The sequence below is a fragment of the Salmo salar genome, chromosome ssa09 (genome assembly GCF_905237065.1).
Source record: "Salmo salar chromosome ssa09, Ssal_v3.1, whole genome shotgun sequence".
In the NCBI taxonomy this organism is placed as follows: Eukaryota; Metazoa; Chordata; class Actinopteri; order Salmoniformes; family Salmonidae; genus Salmo; species Salmo salar.
In genome coordinates this window covers 70,704,277-70,724,190 of record NC_059450.1, presented here as the reverse complement: position 1 = coordinate 70,724,190, position 19,914 = coordinate 70,704,277, and the positions used below count along the sequence as shown (strand labels likewise).

Sequence of the window (19,914 nt, the reverse complement as noted above, 5' to 3'; positions counted from 1 at the left end):
GGAGGAGGGGAGAGAGGAGAGGAGAGTAGAGGAGGGGACTACTTTACTTCCTCCAGGGCCCTGCAGTGGTGCTCAGTGCTTGTTGTTGATGATGTTGTTGTTGATATTGTTGTTGTTATTGTTGTTGTTACGGTTGTCATACATCATTTCTACCTTGGAGATTGCTGCCCAGAGGTGCAGGAAATGAATGTTGCATCTACGATTTGGAAGTGTGAGATAATCTGTGTGTGTGTGTTTCTGTTTGTTACTGCCACAGAGCGTAGGCACGCTCTTAGAAGGTAGCAGTCAGGCATGCAAACTACAACACACGCCTGACTGCTACTGTAACATAGCGCTGGGAATCAGTGTGAACACTGTGAAAGGTGTTGATTACACACAAATGATCAGGGGACACATTGTACACACTGCGTGCTCATCCTTACCCTCACACTACCTCCCCATCCTCTTGTAACTGATATAATATCCCAAGCCCCCTTACTAAGTCAGCGTTGATGTGACATTGCTGCCTCCACCACAGCACAGCCTGCCTCCCCTTCAGGGCCTAAACACACATTATCATAAACGTCATTTATTCATGCTATATCTATTATGCTGCTACACACTAAAATAGCTGCTTTTGCAAAGGGAGAGAAAGAGTGTTCAAATGCAGTGTTATCGGAGTGTGTGTGTGTGTGTGTGTGTGTGTGTGCGCACATGCGTGTGTGTGTGGACGTGTTTAGTAAATAGTAAACAAACAAATATTTGATCAACTGAGGACATTTTGTTAGTCCTCACAAGCTCAAATGCTATTTCTAGGGGGCTTAGGGTTAAGGGTAGAATTACATTAAGGGTTAGGAGCTTGGGTTAGGTTTAGGTTTAGGGTTAGGGTTAAGGCTAGGTTTTGGGGTTAAGGTTAGGGTTAGGGTAAGAGTACGGGTTAGGGTTGGGTTTATGGTTAGGAGTTGGATTTTTGGGTTTAGGGAAAATTGGATTTTTAATGGGACTGAATTGTGTGTCCCCTAAATAATAGCTGTACAAGACTGTGTGTGTGTGTGTGTGCTCGCGCTTCCAGGGGCTGTGTGTTTGGCTCTTGTCAACATTGAATCTGGTGAATAAACGGGACTCTGGGAAGGGCATGGTGGGATGCACAGTTATGACACACGCACACTCCTGAAACGTAAGTGTGTGGTCTGTGTGGAGAATGGCAGTGATAAGGGAAATAGGACACAGTGACAGTTATCACATGGCCTCACCATGTTTTCAGGCTTCTCTGAGGACCCTGCTGAGTGCTCCGCAAATTCTATAGTATAGCCGGTAGCAACGAGAGACGAGCGGAGCCGGTTTTGGTCTGTGGTGTTTGTATTGGGCTGTGTGTGTGTGTGCCTGTAACCTCAGAGTCTGTAGTGTGGGGAGGATCATCATAAAGCCACTGAATTATGGATGGGATGTGTACTGGGCACAACTTTTCATCTGTAGTGGAAAAACAGAAGGGGGGAGAGAGATAGAGAGATAGCAGTAGGAGCAAATAATGAAAAGAAAGAAGACAGACAGACAGCCTGTGTAGGCGAGGGCTTTGGGGTCTGGGGCTAGAGGCCTGGATCTAGGGTAGAGTGTCTGCCTCTCTGCCTGACCCTGTGGGTACTGTATACTCCCTCTGATATCATGCCCTTGGGGAGTCTGATAGTCTGCAGAAGATGTGATACAGGCTACTGATGTGTTATTCTGTGAACCAAGTATTTTAATGACATGGGGGTCATATCTTCTACCTGTGTAATGCAGCGTTGTGATGGGGATCACAGTGGGATTAGGGGACAGCAGCAGAGATAGTACTGATGTGAGTGCAGCAGAGTGAGAACTGATGTGAGTGTAGCAGAGAGAGTACTGATGTGACTCCAGCAGAGAGAGTACTGATGTGACTGCAGCAGAGATAGTACTGATGTGACTGCAGCAGAGATAGTACTGATGGGACTGCAGCAGAGAGAGTACTGATGTGACTCCAGCAGAGAGAGTACTGATGTGACTCCAGCAGAGAGAGTACTGATGTGACTGCAGCAGAGATAGCACTGATGTGACTGCAGCAGAGAGAGCACTGATGTGAGTGCAGCAGAGATAGTACTGATGTGACTGCAGCAGAGATAGTACTGATGTGACTCCAGCAGAGATAGTACTGATGTGACTCCAGCAGAGATAGTACTGATGTGACTCCAGCAGAGATAGTACTGATGTGACTCCAGCAGATATAGTACTGATGTGACTCCAGCAGAGAGAGAACTGATGTGACTGCAGCAGAGATAGTACTGATGTGTCTGCAGCAGAGATAGTACTGATGTGACTGCAGCAGAGAGAGTACTGATGTGAGTGCAGCAGAGAAAGTAATGATGTGACTGCAGCAGAGATAGTACTGATGTGACTGCAGCAGAGAAAGTAATGATGTGACTGCAGCAGAGAGAGTACTGATGTGACTGCAGCAAAGATAGTACTGATGTGACTGCAGCAGAGAGAGTACTGATGTGACTGCAGCAGAGATAGTAATGATGTGACTGCAGCAGAGATAGTACTGATGTGACTGCAGCAGAGAAAGTAATGATGTGACTGCAGCAGAGAGAACTGATGTGACTGCAGCAAAGAGAGTACTGATGTGACTCCAGCAGAGAGAGTACTGATGTGACTCCAGCAGAGATAGTACTGATGTGACTCCAGCAGAGATAGTACTGATGTGACTGCAGCAGAGAAAGTAATGATGTGACTGCAGCAGAGAGAGAACTGATGTGACTGCAGCAAAGAGAGTACTGATGTGACTGCAGCAGAGAGAGTACTGATGTGACTCCAGCAGAGATAGTACTGATGTGACTGCAGCAGAGATAGTACTGATGTGACTGCAGCAGAGATAGTACTGATGTGACTGCAGCAGAGATAGTACTGATGTGACTGCAGCAGAGAGAGTACTGATGTGACTGCAGCAGAGATAGTACTGATGTGACTCCAGCAGAGATAGTACTGATGTGACTGCAGCAGAGATAGTACTGATGTGACTGCAGCAGAGAGAGAACTGATGTGACTGCAGCAGAGAAAGTAATGATGTGACTGCAGCAGAGAGAGAACTGATGTGACTGCAGCAGAGAGAGTACTGATGTGACTGCAGCAGAGAGAGTACTGATGTGACTCCAGCAGAGATAGTACTGATGTGACTCCAGCAGAGATAGTACTGATGTGACTGCAGCAGAGAAAGTAATGATGTGACTGCAGCAGAGAGAGAACTGATGTGACTGCAGCAGAGAGAGTACTGATGTGACTCCAGCAGAGATAGTACTGATGTGACTCCAGCAGAGATAGTACTGATGTGACTGCAGCAGAGATAGTACTGATGTGACTGCAGCAGAGAGAGTACTGATGTGACTGCAGCAGAGATTAAAGAACAGCATACTGTTGCCTACACTGTACAGTCGTGGCCAAAAGTTTTGAGAATGACACGAATATTAATTTCCATACAGTTTGCTACTTCAGTGTCTTTAGATTTTTTGTCAGATGTTACTGTGGAATACTGAAGTATAATTACAAGCATTTCATAAGTGTCAAAGCTGTCATCAAGGCAAAGGGTGGCTACTTTGAAGAATCTCAAATATAAAATATATTTTGATTTGTTTAACACTTTTTTGGTTACTAAATGATTACATTTGTGTTATTTCATAGTTTTAATGTCTTCACTATTATTCTGCAATGTAAAGTAGTACAAATAAAGAAAAATCCTAGAATGAGTAGATGTGTTGAAACTTTTGACTGGAACTGTAGTTTCCTATTTTATCTGAATCATTTGATTGTTCCTACATTAGAAATGTAGTGTAATTTTGCCTGTTCCTGATAATTACAGGCATCCAATAGGTGCTGTTATCTTGCCTTCAATCTATTTAAAATACTTTTTCTTCAACACCAAAATGTCTCTAACAGACCAAGAGAGAAGACAACTGTTTATGAAGTGCCACACTGTTTTCTTCATTTGTGCCCTTCAAACCCAGAATCAAATAGAGAACACATTTGAAACCCTTATAAATGCCTCCTCTTCCTTCATTTCAACATTTTAAGTATCAAAGAAAATGTCAACAAAGTTGAATTTCATTGTGTTTTTATTAACACCATAACTTGTTAAGTGCAAGATGAGTTACGGTATGCTTAGATAAGTTGATTAAGTACCATATGAAAAGAAAGAGCTGTACAAGGTACAATACAAATATTATTATCCGTAGGCATTAGATAAACATGCATGAAGAGAGCTGTACAAGGCAAGATACAAAATAAACCCACCAGGAATTATGCTAATATAATCACGTAAATGTGCGTTATGAAGACAACTGTGCCAGACAACAAAACACCAATCAAGAGTTATGCTAAGATAATAAGGTAGAGCTGACAGATCGCTTTACAAGGCACAAAATATAGGACCTATTTAAAAACACTGACGTATTAGGCCCCTAGATACCACATAGATGAACATATTTGGAGCACAGTTAGTCTGCCTGACTGGAATTCATCTACTATCTTTGGCAGCATATGTGTGAAATAGAATGCCTTCAGTTTAGGGATAAGATCAGCACAGAACTTCACATCAATAACAACCTGCTCGGATGGAGCCCAGACAAGCAGTCTGCATCTCTCCATCTCTCCAGAAGCCCATCCACCAGCTTCACACCGGGGAGTTTGCCAGAGAACAGGTCAGTCAGTGACTCCCAGCTCTTACTCAGAACAAGACATTTAATGTCTTAAAGTTCTTGAGAGTTTAACACGCCATCTGGGCTTGAAGAAAGCCATGGCTCCTTGACACTCACTACTGTGCCTCTACTCTCCAGACTAAGCGGCCAACTCTCCATCCATGTGTAGGCCACCTGCTCATTCTCCTTGCCTATGTGGCTGCTGAGTTCCCATGGAACCTGGGGAAGAGATGCTCCCACACAAAGTTGTCGGGATTTGTTGAGGTGCGCACAGGAACCTTCTTTGCTCTAGCAGTGATCCAAAGTTTACGCGCGTCATTCCACGCATGGGAGGCACTCTGTGCTTTATTGACCTCCTCCAAGCTGGCACATTTACACTCCTCCAGCTTAACATAAACGTCATAAGCATTTCTGACACTGCATGTTGATGCCGTGTTCACCATGAGGCTGCTGTAGCTGTGTGGCTGCTGCAGGAACCTGATGACTGTTTGGTTTAGCTTTGATGCTTTTGTGCAGAAGGCTCCCCACTGGAACATTGGCCCCTTCCAAACTCTTCTAAAGTGCATTGTGGGAGGGGTACGTAGGAGTTGGAGGTAGAGATGGAGAAGCCGCTGGCATGTGACTTTTGAAACAGATCTCGCTCAACCTTTTTGGAGATAAATTCCGCTGCGTCCCAGAGTTCCACTGACATTGCTCATCTGTACAGGACACCCCTGTCAATCCTCCACACACAGCATTCTGCACCTTCAACAAAACACTACTGTTAGAATAGCCAATTACCGTACAGAACACTAGGTTACATGGAGTTCACAGCTGACTAGTTTACACAGTCTCCTTTTAACTAGTAGGTTTAGGTTATGTTGGTCATTTCCTATTTGATTGTAAATCTCACTCTGATTTTGTACCTACCTCATTGCCAATCAAGATTAGACCGTGTGTGCATGTTGTAATAGTTAACGTTATCAGTTCTGGTCAGTGATATGGTATCATCACAATTAGCTAGCTAGCTAAGTAACTAGCTAACGTCAAACATATCACTAATAGAAAAGGTTATGATAAACAAAAAGCCAGCGAGCTAGTTACCTTCCATAGTACTGCAGCTGCATGACTGTAACACAAGAGCACCCTGCAGTCTCCACTGTGCCGACAGATGATACAAGAACCCAGGCAGAATGATGGTGTGTTTTTCTTTGACTGGGCTGAATATCTGCTTTGAGGAACACCAGGTTGTCATCCTCAAGACAGTGAACTTTGCCACTGTGGAGGTATCGATATGCCTCTGTGCTTTTGCAGCTCTTCATCTCTGACCCATCCACACCGAGAGACGAGACTAAATAATTGAAGATGTCTTCGTAGGTGATATGTGGCCATTTTTTCACATCGTCCTCAAACTCTTGAATAATCAGCGGATGTGGCACAGACTTGCCATTTCGACTTTGAAAGGTTTTTCTTGATATGATCCCACACCATTTTGAGCTAGCTCGCGAACGTTCGCAAAACCGCAAGAACAACAGAAGTTCTTAAATAAGGTGATATTAGGTGATGCCTGGGAGGGTTCTCTATACTGAACATAGGGGGCCACGGCACTGCCACGGGCTACAGAACCACATCACATCAGTCCCTTAATGTTAATGACACCCCAGCTAACAGGTCACATAAGGCAGCATTCTCTCTCCCCTCCTTCCTTTGTAAATTCAATCATGCATCACGGTGGAGTTGGAGTCTTAACTGAATAATAGATCTGTAGTTCCCCATCCCTCTACTGTAGCTCAATCTGTTGCTCTCTCTGTCTCGCCATCTTTCTATCTCTCCATCTCTTTCTCTCACTCTGTGTCCCTCGCTCTCTAATTTACTAAATCAGAATAACAGACATTATAATGCACCATCAATCGGATGCAATGCATTGGAGAAAGCCACACTTCTGCATGTACACTATGTTCAAGAGCAGCCCACACATCTGATTTAACAGGTGATTGTTACCTGATAATATCATGTAGCTGAGACCACACGACAAACCAGCTTACACTGCAAATGTACTATAACCCATAGCGAATCACGTCTTACCGAGTTGCCTGGAAGTCTGAAAAGGAAGGTACCTTCATCTTTGCAATCTTAGTACTCTACTGATGAAAATGCACAAGCCTCAGGCAATAGATGTAACAATCAACCCCTGGTACCTAACATACATGTACAATGTATCCGCATGCAGGTGCTTACACCTAACGTTACCGTACGGTGTCTTCCCCTCTCCCCAATGAGCATGACCATACACAGACTAACCATCATGCACCTGCAAGCGCCAGGGAGCGGGGTAGAGAGAGAGGAGAGTGGGGGAGGGGAGAGAGGGGGAGGGGAGAGAAAGGTAGAGAGAGAGAGAGGGGAGGGAGGGGAGAGAGTGGGAGGGGAGAGAAAGGTAGAGAGCGAGAGGGGAGGGAGGGGAGAGAGGGGGAGGGAGAGAAAGGTAGAGAGAGAGAGGAGAGTGGGGGAGGGGAGAGAAAGGTAGAGAGAGAGAGGGGAGGGAAGGGAGAGACGGGGAGGGGAGAGAAAGGTAGAAAGAGAGGAGAGAGGGGAGAGAGGGGGAGGGGAGAGAAAGGTAGAGAGAGAGAGGAGAGTGGGGGAGGGGAGAGAAAGGTAGAGAGAGAGGAGAGTGGGGGAGGGAGAGAGGGGGAGGGGAGAGAAAGGTAGAGAGAGAGAGGGGAGAGAGGGGGAGGGGAGAGAAAGGTAGAGAGAGAGGGGAGAGTGGGGGAGGGAGAGAGGGGGAGGGGAGAGAAAGATAGAGAGAGAGTAGAGTGGGGGAGGGGAGAGAAAGGTAGAGAGAGAGGAGAGTGGGGGAGGGAGAGAGGGGGAGGGGAGAGAAAGGTAGAGAGAGAGGAGAGTGGGGGAGGGAGAGAGGGGGAGGGGAGAGAAAGGTAGAGAGAGAGAGGGGGAGGACGGAAAAGGAGATAGGCGGGTAGAGAAAGGAGGAGGGGCAGAGGGCGGGAGGAGCGATGGGGGAGAAGGAGATAGAGAGGGGGACTCGGTGAAAGAGAGGGACAGGGCTAAAGCCAGCAAGACTAAAAGCCAGGTGAGCATGGGGGGAGACAGACGGTTGCTTAATGGGTGGGCAGCATGCCAATAATATACTGGCATCATCTTAATATCAACCTCATATGGATGTGCTATACAGTAGAGGTGCAGAGTCATGAGGTTGTAGCATGACGAGCTGCAAGCTTCTCATTCTATGAAGCCAACAGGCTGAAATAGAAACACTACAGTATGGTGAACAGCAGCTGCATCATTCCATGACCCCTTTCAGTGGTTTTATTATTCCTTTATGTTGGCTGTAGCGTGGGCCTATGGGTGGTTGGAGGGGGTTTGGTGGGCTGTGCTCCACAGGCAAGCATAACATACTCACATTCATATACACACACGATGAGTGAGAGCCCGCACAGGCCAGGTGCTTTCCAAAAATGGGATGTAAATGAACGGAAACTTTGAGGAGGGGAGGAGATCTATCAGTTCAGACAGAATATGAGAGGGGGGGGGGGGGGCCAAAAAATAAGCATCACTTAAAAAACAAGGAGGGAGTGCGGACAAACCTTCGGGCTCTGAGCTCTCTTTGTTGACGACTTGCTTCAGCGGGCAGCAGAAGATTTCGTGACACTTAGCACGAAACGGGGACCCTTTACTCCTTAAATCCGCCGATGAGTGGATGGAATCCTGCCGCAACATAATGTACTCCTGGGTAACTGGAGCAGCGTCATCCTGGACTGCCGTGGTGCCACAACACAATGAACTGAGGTTAGGGGAGCGCTCACCACAACACAGACAGAAGAACAACGCAGAGACGAAACAAAGGCTAAATAAAATACAGACATTACATCAGCAACCACTAAAGCATTATTGTAACTCAACACAGCCTACTACAACAGAGGAAGACAAAGAGAGAGTTAGAAGGAAGGGGGAGCAAGAGGAGGGCAGAGAGAGAGAGAGAGAGAGAACATTAACAACTTAAATAAATACAACTAAAGTAACATCAAGAGAGGGAGGGAGAGAGAAACAGAGGGAGGAGGAGTACGCGGCAAACTGACACAGAGACACATCGGACCTAATCGTTATCATGTAGTACTGTGGGTCCCAAGGTCATTCTAAGATCATTCAAAGGATCGCATAGAGGTGTGAAAGTACAGCAAGGCAAGAACCTGCAAGGTCAATACCAGCAGATCTAAGGTCAGATCGGGGTGCTACTAACCCCAACCAGACAGTACCCTTTTTAAGGGAAGGCATGCAAATGCAAAAGCATGCGCTGATCCCAGACCAGCCAACCAGAGCGTGGTGGTCGGGAACGTTTTCATGGAATGACACGACACATGCAGAGATGATATTATGGATACTATTACAGTGGATATTATGAATTCTATGAAGAAATGATAGCATCAGCTGCATTATTTCGTCCAGTGTACTGCTCTAGGCCTGTCTAATGTTCATGGGAACCTGTCTAAAGGGTCAGACACATTGTAAGTGACCTCGAAACGACGACATCACATTTCTCTTCTCCTCCACATGAATGCATTATTAACCATCCTCCATCCATCTGTTAACTGCATGTATATCCACATATGGACAGGAGGGGTCTGCTGATCCACGTGCTCTACACAGACAGCCTCACAAGACAGAATAACTGAGTCTAAATTAAGTCTGGGCTACGTCATTACTATCTAGTTTCATTCTGTGGTAGGATTTCGACTGACATCCAGAAGTACTCAGTGGTGTACTGGCTCAGTGATGACGTCTCATCCTCTCTCTTCTCTCTGCTTAGTTATTCAAAGTAAAACATGAACGGAGTATATATATAGAGCTGTCAACCTGCTCCTTGTTCTGTTGTCATTGAGAACACATTCTCCCTCCTCCCACCAGTTGACCCTCCGTTCGCAGAGCATGGTGCTCGAGACGCATGAACGCTGACGAACACGCACACACTATAGGTGCACACACTCACGGAACACACACACATACAGGCACACACACACACAGACAGAGACATGTGTGTAACAACAATATACCACACGAGGTACACATATATGCACACGCAAGCAAGCACGTACGCACAAACACACACGCACACACACCACAAAGGCATGAATAGGCACAAATCTATGTGCCCAATTAATTTCAGTGAGGAATAGGGAGGCAGATAGACTTTTCTATCCTTTTAAAATAACAGAGAGAATAAATCAGGAGGTACTGTAAGAGGATACCTAGTCAGTTGCAAAACTGAATGCATTCAACCATCTTCTGAATCAGAGAGGTGCGGGGGGCTGCCTTAATCAACATCCATGCCCGGTGAGCAGTTGTTGTCAGGGATTAACTGCCTTGCTCAAGTGCAGAAGGCAGATTCTTTTTCTACCTTGACGGGTCGGGGATTCGAACCAGCGACCTCTCGGTTACTGGCCCAAAACTCTTCATCACTTGGCTGCCTGCCACCCCATACAAAAATAGTGACAGTGTCACAAGTACAATTCAAAGGTGAGCAATAATTACATTTATCCAAAGCGACTTACATTCTCCGTATTTAAAAAAAATTGTAATTACTTCAGTGTTTACCTTGACTCTGAAAAAGGGTACAAACACAAACACAAACATTTTATCGAAATGCATTTTTGGGCAGAAATGCCTTATGGAATGTGAACTTTCATGTGCCTTAATTAATAACAAACTTATATGCCATCTGTAAATACGAATAAAATTGTTAAATTACGAGCCTAGTTGGTTTAGCCACGGAAAAAGACAGGAACCTTCCCGCTAGTCACGATTGCCTGAGATAATGGATGGGCTGGACATTCTGAGAGATGAGTTCGGATTGGTCTGCCATGTAACACATTTCTGTCTATAACATGAGCTTCTTAGTATATGTAGGTAACCCTCTCTAAAGCAATTGTTTTTAAAGATATCACAAAGTACACTTTCTGGAGAACCGAGTTTTGAAATCAGTGGAATGCCTGGTGGAAGCAGAGTATGATAGCTAAGGAGATGTAGAAAATTCCCTGTTAAAATGCCAGGTTTTTGTGATGTAAAAGAATGAGACAAAGATAAATCATGTCAGAACTTTTTCTACTGTTAATGTGACCTATAATGTGAACAATTCAATTAAAAACAAACTGAAATCTTCGAGGGGGAAAAATGAAAAATAAAAACCTTACAATAACCTGGTTGCATAAGTGTGCACACCCTCTTATAACTGGGGATGTGGCTGTGTTCAGAATTAAGCAATCACATTCAAACTCATGTTAAATAGAAGTCATTACACAGCTGCCATCATTTAAAGTGACTCTGATTAATCACAAATAAAGTTCAGCTGTTCTAGTAGGATTTTCCTGACATTTTCTTAGTTGCATCTCAGAGCAAAAGCCATGGTCCGCAGAGAGCTTCCAAAGCATCAGAGGGATCTCATTGTTGAAAGATATCTGTCAGGAGAAGGGTACAAAATAATTTCCAAAGCATTACATATACCATGGAACACAGTGAAGACAGTCATCATCAAGTGGAGAAAATATGGCACCACAGAGACATTACCAAGAATTGGATGTCCCTCCAAAATGTATGAAAAGACGAGAAGAAAACTGGTCAGGGAGGCTTCCAAGAGGCCTACAGCAACATTAAAGGAACTGCAGGAATGTCTGGCAAGTACTGGCTGTGTGCTACATGTGACAACAATCTCCCGTATTCTTCATATGAATGGGCTATGGGGTAGGGTGGCAAGACAGAAGCCTTTTCTTACAATGAAAAACATCCAAGCCCGGCTGAAGTTTGCAAAAACAAACATCAGGTCCCCCAAAAGCACGTGGGAAAATGTGTTTTGGTCTGATGAAACCAAGGTTGAACTTTTTGGCCATAATTACAAAAGCTATGTGTGGCGCAAACACAATACTGCACATCACCCAAAGAACACCATACCCACAGTGAAGCATGGTGGTGGCAGCATCATGCTTTGGGGCTGTTTTTCTTCAGATGGAACCGGGGCCTTAGTCAGGGTGGAGGGAATTATGAACAGTTCCAAATACCAGGCAATTTTGGCACAAAACCTTCAGGCGTCCGTTAGAAAGCTGAAGATGAAGAGGAAGTTCACCTTTCAGCACGACAACGACCCAAAGCACACATCCAAATCCACGAAAGCATGGCTTCACCAGAAGAAGATTAACGTTTTGGAATGGCACAGCCAGAGCCCAGACCTGAATCCAATTGAACATCTCTGGGGTGATCTGAAGAGGGCTGTGCACAGGAGATGTCCTCGCAATCTGACAGATTTGGAGCGCTTTTGCAAAGAAGAGTGGGCAAATATTGCCACATCAAGATGTACCATGCTAATAGACTCTTACCCAAAAAGACTGAGTGCTGTAATAAAATCAAAAGGTGCTTCAACAAAGTATTAGTTTAAGGGTGTGCACACTTATGCAACCAGGTTATTGTGAGTTTTTTATTTTTTATTTTTCCCCCTCAAAGATTTCAGTTTGTTTTTCAATTGAATTGTTCACGTTATAGGTCACATTAAAGGTGGAAAAAGTTCTGACTCATTATTTTACATCACAAAAACCTGGCATTTTAACAGGGGTGTGTAGACTTTTTAAATCCACTGTATATGGGTAAGAGATTCTAGCTAACTACATTTTCAGATATTAGAAGTTTTTACTTTAGCCAGAAAGTCCCTTTCATTGCAAGTTAAAGCATACTGTTAGCTAGCTAGCTAACGTTAGCTGGCTGGCTCGCTAGCTAACATTATGTGTATGATCTGTGTATAATATTATTTGAATCTCAGAGCCAGTTGCATTGCTAGTTGTTTAGCTTGAGCTACCTGTAGATTCATGCAGGGTAGTAACGTTATGAGTTGGGATTATGGTTCATTGTTTAGCAAGCTAGCTACATGTCTAAACAAAAGACTCCACTATGCAAGTAATCATTTCACTGTACCGTTTACACCGTATGTATCCTGTGCATGTGACAAATAAACGTTTATTTTATTTGATATAGTGTGTGTTTACCAAGAACAACATGACCTGCACCAAAGTCAAATTAGGATATAAAGTTAGGCCAAAGAGACAGTGTCCAAATTCAAAAATTCTCTGGTAGAATAACCTGCTTTTATTTAGTCACACTCAAAACCATAAGCTATTTTCTGTAATTAGCTCACCATTAACTTGTAAATAAATCAAATCAAATTTTATTGGTCACATTCACATGGTTAACAGATGTTAATGCGAGTGTAGCGAAATGCTTGTGCTTCTAGTTCCGACAGTGCAGTAATATCTAACAAGTAATCTAACAAATCCACAACAACTACCTCATACACACAAATGTAAAGGGACGAATAAGAATATGTACATATAAATATGTGGATGAGCAATGGCCGTGCAGCATAGGCAAGATATAGTAGATGGTATAGAATACAGTATATACATATGGGATGAGTGATGTAGAATATGTAGACATTATTAAAGTGGCATTATTTAAAGTGACTGGTGATACCATTATTAAATCCATTTATTAAATCAGCCAGAGATTTGAGTCTGTATGTTGGCAGCAGCCACTCAATGTTAGTGATGACTGTTAAACAGTCTGATGGCCTTGAGATAGATGCTGTTTTTCAGTCTCTCGGTCCCAGCTTTGATGCACCTGTATTGACCTCGCCTTCTGGATGATAACGAGGTGAACAGGCAGTGATTCGGGTTGTTGTTGTCCTTGATGATGTTTTTGGTCTTCCTGTGACATTGGGTGCTGTAGGTGTCCTGGAGGGCAGGTAGTTTGCCCCCGGTGATGCGTTGTGCAGACCGAACTACCCTCTGGAGAGCCTTGCGGTTGTGGGTGGAGCAGTTGCCGATCCAGGCGGTGATGCAGCCCTACAGGATGCTCTCGATTGTGTATTTGTAAAAGTGTGTGAGTGTTTTAGGTGACAGGCCAAATTTCTTCAGCCTGAGGTTGAAGAGGCACTGTTGCACCTTCTTCACCACCCTGTCTGTGTGTGTGGACCATTTCAGTTTGTCCGTGATGTGTACACCGAGGAACTTAAAATGTTCCACCTTCTCCACTACTGTCCCGTCGATGTGGATGGGGGGGTGCTCGCTCTGCTGTTTCCTGAAGTCCACGATCTCCTTTGTTTTGTTGACGTTGAGTGAGAGGTTGTTTTCCTAACACCACACTCTGAGGGCCCTCACCTCCTCCCTGTAGGCCGTCTTGTCGTTGTTGGTAATCAAGCCTACCAGTCTAGTGTTGTCTGCAAACTTGATGATTGAGTTGGAGGCGTGCATGGCCACGCAGTCATGGGTGAACAGAGAGTACAGTAGAGGGCTGAGAACGCACCCTTGTGGGGCCCAATGTTGAGGATCAGCGGGGTAGAGAGGTTGTTTTACTACCCTCACCATCTGGGGGCTGACCGTCAGAAAGTCCAGGACCCAGTTGCACAGGGCGGGGTCGAGACCCAGGGTCTCGAGCTTAATGACAAATTTGGAGGGTACTATGGTGTTAAATGCTGAGCTGTAGTCAATGAACAGCATTCTTACATAGGTATTCCTCTTGTACAGATGGGATAGGGCAGCGTGCAGTGTGATGGCGTTACCTTAGCTTTCTTGGGAACAGGAACAATGGTGGCCATCTTGAAGCATGTGGGCATAGCAGACTTGGATAGGGATTGATTGAATGTGTCTGTAAACACACCAGCCAGCTGGTCTGCGCATGCTCTGAGGACGCGGCTAGGGATGCCGTCTGGGCCAGCAGCCCTGCGAGGGTTAACATGTTTAAATATTTTACTCACGTTGGCTGCGGTGAAGGAGAGCCCACAGGTTTTGATAGTGGGCCGTGTCAGTGGCACTGTATTGTCCTCAAAGTGAGCAAAGAAGCTGTTTCATTTGTCTAGGAGCAATGTCCACGAGCAATGTCCACGACGGGGCTGGTTTTCTTTTTGTAATCCGTGATTGAGCGTAGACCATGCCACATACGTCTCGTGTTTGAGCCATTGAATTGCGACTATACTTTGTCTCTATGCTGATGCTTTGCTTGTTTGATTGCCAAGCGGAGGGAATAGCTACACTGTTTGTATTTGGTCATGTTTCCAGTCGCCTTGCCATGATTAAAAGCGGTGGTTCGCGCTTTCAGTTTTGCACGAATGCTGCCTTCAATCCATGGTTAGGGAAGGTTTTAATAGTCACAGTGGGTACATCACCGATGCACTTGCTAATAAACTCGGTCACCGAGTCAGCATATACATCAATGTTATTGTCTGAGGCTACCCGGAACATATCCCAGTCCACGTCATCGAAGCAATCTTGAAGCGTGGAATCTGATTGGTCAGACCAGTGTTGAATAGACCTGAGCACGGGCGTTTCCTGTTTTAGTTTCTGTCTATAGGCTGGGAGCAATCATAAGGCATACACCCCCGTCCTTCTTCTTACGAGAGAGATGTTTGTTTCTGTTGGCACGATGCATGAAGAAACCAGGTGGCTGAACCGACTGACAACATATCCCGAGTGAGCCATGTTTCTGTGAAACAGACAATGTTACAATCTCTGATGTCTCTCTGGAAGGCAACTTGTGCCCTAATTGCGTCCATCTTGTTGTCTAGGGACTGGACATTTGTGAGTAATATGCTCGGAAGTGTTGGATAGTGTGCTCGCTTTCTGAGTCTGACCAGTAGGCCGCTCCGTCTGCCTCTCCTGCGGCGACCACGTTGTTTTGGGTCGGCCTCTGGGATAAGATCCCATGTCCAGGGTGGAGGTCTGAACAAAAGATCCGCTTTGGGAAAGTCGTATTCCTGGTCGTAATGTTGGTAAGTTGACGTCACTTTTATATCCAGTAGTTCTTCCGGCTGTATGTAATAACACTTGAGATTTTCTGGGCTAACAATGTAAGAAATAATACATAAGAAAAAGGCGACCATCTCTGTCGGCGCCATCTTAGTGTATGACAAACAATGATCTTGTTGTGAGTTTATTGGTGTTAAAATACACCTGTTATGAATCGAGCCGATCGGTCACATATTAAACTGAAGACAACATAAAAGCTGACTTTAGCTGACTTTAGCTAATGAGCAACTCTGTTACTAAGCATATTCCTTATAACTGTAATAACATGTATACAGTACATATAGGTCAGAGGAGGCTGCTGAGGGGAGGACGGCTCATAACAATGGCTGGAACAGAGTAAATGGAATTGCATCAAACATCAAACCGTGTTTGTTGCATTTGATACCATTCCACTCATTCCGCCCCAGCCATTACCACGAGCCTGTCCTCCCCAATTAAGGTGCCACCAGCCTCCTGTGATGTAGGTCTATTCAAAATCAGCCAGAAAAAGAGTAGCTGAGGCAGACTTAACAGACACCCCACTCTTATCACACACACACACACACACACACACACACACACACACACAGCGACTCGGGGGTCCATCAGCAGAACAGTTTATCACTAGCCTTTTTTCCTCCATTGTCTTAGTGGAGACCACCATCAACTACTGACACCTCCTCATCCCATCACGCTGCACTACAACTGCAGATGCGAAAAGTGAAGAAAGCAATGAGTTGAAACTTGGTGTTTTGGGTAGACAGAAAAAACTTCTAATGCCCCCATTCTGAAACTGGACCTCTTTCCATGCAGTGTAAACATTTGAGGGAAATGTCCATCTTGCTCAAATCATTCTGCAACATCTGAAAAAGATGTCCTCTGACGAGTTCAGTTGAAAAATGTGGCTTATTGTATCTTGAAGATCTTACTGCCCATTATGAGGCCCTGATAAGCAATCTCTCAGTGCACAGTGAACTCCCCTCCCTTCCTCCTCCTAACTGTATCTGTGAGGAGTGACAGTGGTGTGAAGTAGCCCTCTCTTCTTTATATCTCCCTCTCATCTTCTCCGAGCCCTCTGTCTGACTACTGGCCCAGGTATATATATATGAGAGAGAGAGAGAGAGAGAGAGAGAGAGAGAGAGAGAGAGAGAGAGAGAGAGAGAGAGAGAGAGAGAGCAGTAGGAAAAGATAATGAAAATAAAGGAGACAGTTTGACAGACAGACAGACAGGCTGTGTAGGCGAGGGCCTTGGGGTCTAGGGGCCTGGATCTAGGGGCCTGGGACCTGGGGCTAGGGGACTGGATCTAGGGGCCTGGATCTAGGGGCCTGGGGCTAGGACCCTGGGGCTAGGGGCCTGGATCTAGGGGTCTGGGGCTAGGATCTAGGGGTCTAGGGTAGAGTGTCTGCCTCTCTGCCTGACCCTGTGGGTACTGTATACCCCTCTGATCTCATGCCCTTGGGGAGTCTGATAGTCTGCAGAAGATGTGATACAGGCTACTGATGTGTTATTCTGTGAACCAAGTCTTTTAATGACATGGGGGTCATATCTTCTACCTGTGTAATGCAGCGTTGTGATGGGGATCACAGTGGGATTAGGGGACAGCAGCAGAGATAGTACTGATGTGAGTGCAGCAGAGAGAGAACTGATGTGACTCCAGCAGAGAGAGTAGTGATGTGACTGCAGCAGAGATAGTACTGATGTGACTGCAGCAGAGATAGTACTGATGTGACTGCAGCAGAGATAGTACTGATGTGACTGCAGCAGAGATAGTACTGATGTGACTCCAGCAGAGATAGTACTGATGTGACTCCAGCAGAGAAAATACTGATGTGACTGCAGCAGAGATAGTACTGATGTGACTGCAGCAGAGATAGTACTGATGTGACTCCAGCAGAGATAGTACTGATGTGACTCCAGCAGAGAAAATACTGATGTGACTGCAGCAGAGATAGTACTGATGTGACTGCAGCAGAGATAGTACTGATATGACTGCAGCAGAGAGAGAACTGATGTGACTGCAGCAGAGATAGTACTGATATGACTGCAGCAGAGATAGTACTGATGTGACTCCAGCAGAGATAGTACTGATGTGACTGCAGCAGAGATAGTACTGATATGACTGCAGCAGAGATAGTACTGATGTGACTGCAGCAGAGATAGTACTGATGTGACTGCAGCAGAGATAGTACTGATGTGACTCCAGCAGAGATAGTACTGATGTGACTCCAGCAGAGAAAATACTGATGTGACTGCAGCAGAGAGCGTACTGTTGAGACTGTAGTAGAGAGAGTACTGATGTGACTGCAGCAGAGAGAGTACTGTTGAGACTGTAGTAGAGAGAGTACTGATGTGACTTTAGCAGAGATAGTACTCAGAGAGAGAGTGTGAGAGAGAGAGAGAGCGCCAAGACTCTTCCGGAAAATTTCCAGGATGCCTAATTCCTTACCCTTGGTTATTAATGACCCTGCTAACTGGCATCTCATTTTCAGAAATAAAAATGAGCGACAGCGGGGGCCAGAGGGAGACTTGGGGCGCAGGGGCCCATTCTTTACAGCCTGTCCCCGTCCTCCCCCTGTGCTCTGCCATGTGATGGAGAGCGTACACTGGGGCAGAGGGGGGCTAAGGGGCGGGGGTTGATGGATGGCGGGCCCAGCCTGGGAAAGCGCTCCCTATCAGCCAAGCCACCGAGAATGAGCTGTCACCCCCGCTGTATGATGGGAAATGATATACGGGTGTCCCGGCTGCCAACAGAGCACGGTCGGCATGGCGATGGATGTCCTCGTCCGTGGTGCTGAAAGCCAATCGCAGGCCGGGGAAATGAGGAATGCTAAAAGAGGGGGGAGGAGTTTGGATGATGTACAGTGAGGCATCCTGAGAGGTTGTCTGCTCATCTCCTCAAGATCCCGTCCAATGAGAATAGATGCTTGGGTAACACTACCAGCTGCGTGGTACCTAGAGAGGTTATTGCGCCACCCGAAGTAGAATAATAATGCCATGGCTTCACTGGCCTGCTGTATCCCACCGCTGACACCAAACGCTTCATGCTTAGGTTTCTCTGTCTCTCTCATGATGGACAGATAGACAGTAGTTGTCAGTGTGTACAGAGCTGTCATTTCTGGTGACTGACCTCAGCACCAACCAGGGACGGTTCAAAGACGAGCCAGGACATGTAACCACTACAGCAGCACTGAAGCCAGATTGGGGTCACAGGGTTTAAGTGGCATGAAGGATTTACAAGTTGTGGCTCGCAATCCACTCAATTTACTGAAGTCAAGAGTTCGATTCATCAAACAAGAAGAGAGTCATACATTTTCCATGATCTGGCTAGAAATCGGTACTCTCAGAAATGTACAGATAGGTCTATAGCCGCAGGTAAGCATTACTAAAATAGCCTGTCCTCATTGTCGAAATACAAGCAGTTGAATCTATGCCAATATTTTTAGTGTGGCTCTGCCTCGTGATTTTGTATTTTTGTCGTGTCGTGTCACCCTGCAGGCACCGTGGCGACAGTGAGCCGAGGTGAACTTGAAGTTTTCTTTGAAGCAGAGCGAGAATGAGCTTGCAGATTTGATTCTGTGTCTTTCATCTTCTCTTTCTCTCACTATCTCTCTCTCTCTCTCTCTCTCTCTCTCTCTCTCTCTCTCTCCAGTAGGAGTACAGTAGCTCCCTGGAGTCACATGATCGTCCTGAACCAATCCTCCCCAACTCTAGTCAACAGATTCATCACCAAATATGTGTAGAAAAGACTTAAAATAACCCTCAAACGTGCATAAAAACAATCTTCCTCCGTTGAGTTGTCAATGCTGTCAGTATTTATCTCAGTGAATTAGCATCACAAGCCAACTATCAGATTGACGTACTTTATGGATATTCACAGCTCAGTCTCAGACAGCTCTTTGTTGCTCTAATGTGAATATCAATCACTGTTTGAATGTCAATGAATATCAAGTTTGCGTGAGTCAGAGCAAAGTAATAGTCGTTATTGTACACCACTATACCGTCTCACACAAACACAGAAACACACGTCTTTAAAAAAAGAACGCTTGCTCATGTTTTCCTGTGGCTAGGGACATTTTGGACTGAAACACTCCCAGTCTCATTCCATTACCACAGAGGTCGTAAGATGTAGTGGACAGAATAAAACCATTCCCACTAATGCTGCTGATTCCTTAAAATGGCACACAGAATGGTCACGGGACGCACTCACCATTTCCCACCGGAAACTAATTCATTTAGGTCAAACTTTATAAAGGGGACTATGAATCTGCAGGAACTCTTGCAGTCTGAGGGGTTCAGCCATCTTGTTCTATTTAATCATCAAGAGGGTGATGTGCTCTGATTACTGCCATGGCCCACACGCCCAACCTCCTACTCTGCTGCTGGCCCGGAAACCATGAACACCACACACACCACAGGCTGAGCC

General features: G+C 45.4%; 1 protein-coding gene across 6 annotated transcripts in view; it reads right to left on the bottom strand.

Annotated features, from left to right (window-relative positions):
* The window catches only part of LOC106611730 (fibroblast growth factor 13), a 169,686-nt gene that overhangs the window by 62,692 nt on the left and 87,080 nt on the right, over positions 1-19,914 (bottom strand). For 4 of the 6 annotated variants that reach the window (XM_014212242.2, XM_014212243.2, XM_045723915.1 and 1 more), the window contains one exon: positions 8,261-8,431. The exons of the other annotated variants lie outside the window; for them this stretch is intronic. In XM_014212242.2, coding sequence (XP_014067717.1) covers positions 8,261-8,431 — 171 coding nt within the window. The remainder of the gene's footprint in view (positions 1-8,260; positions 8,432-19,914) is intronic. 6 annotated transcript variants of the gene reach the window in all.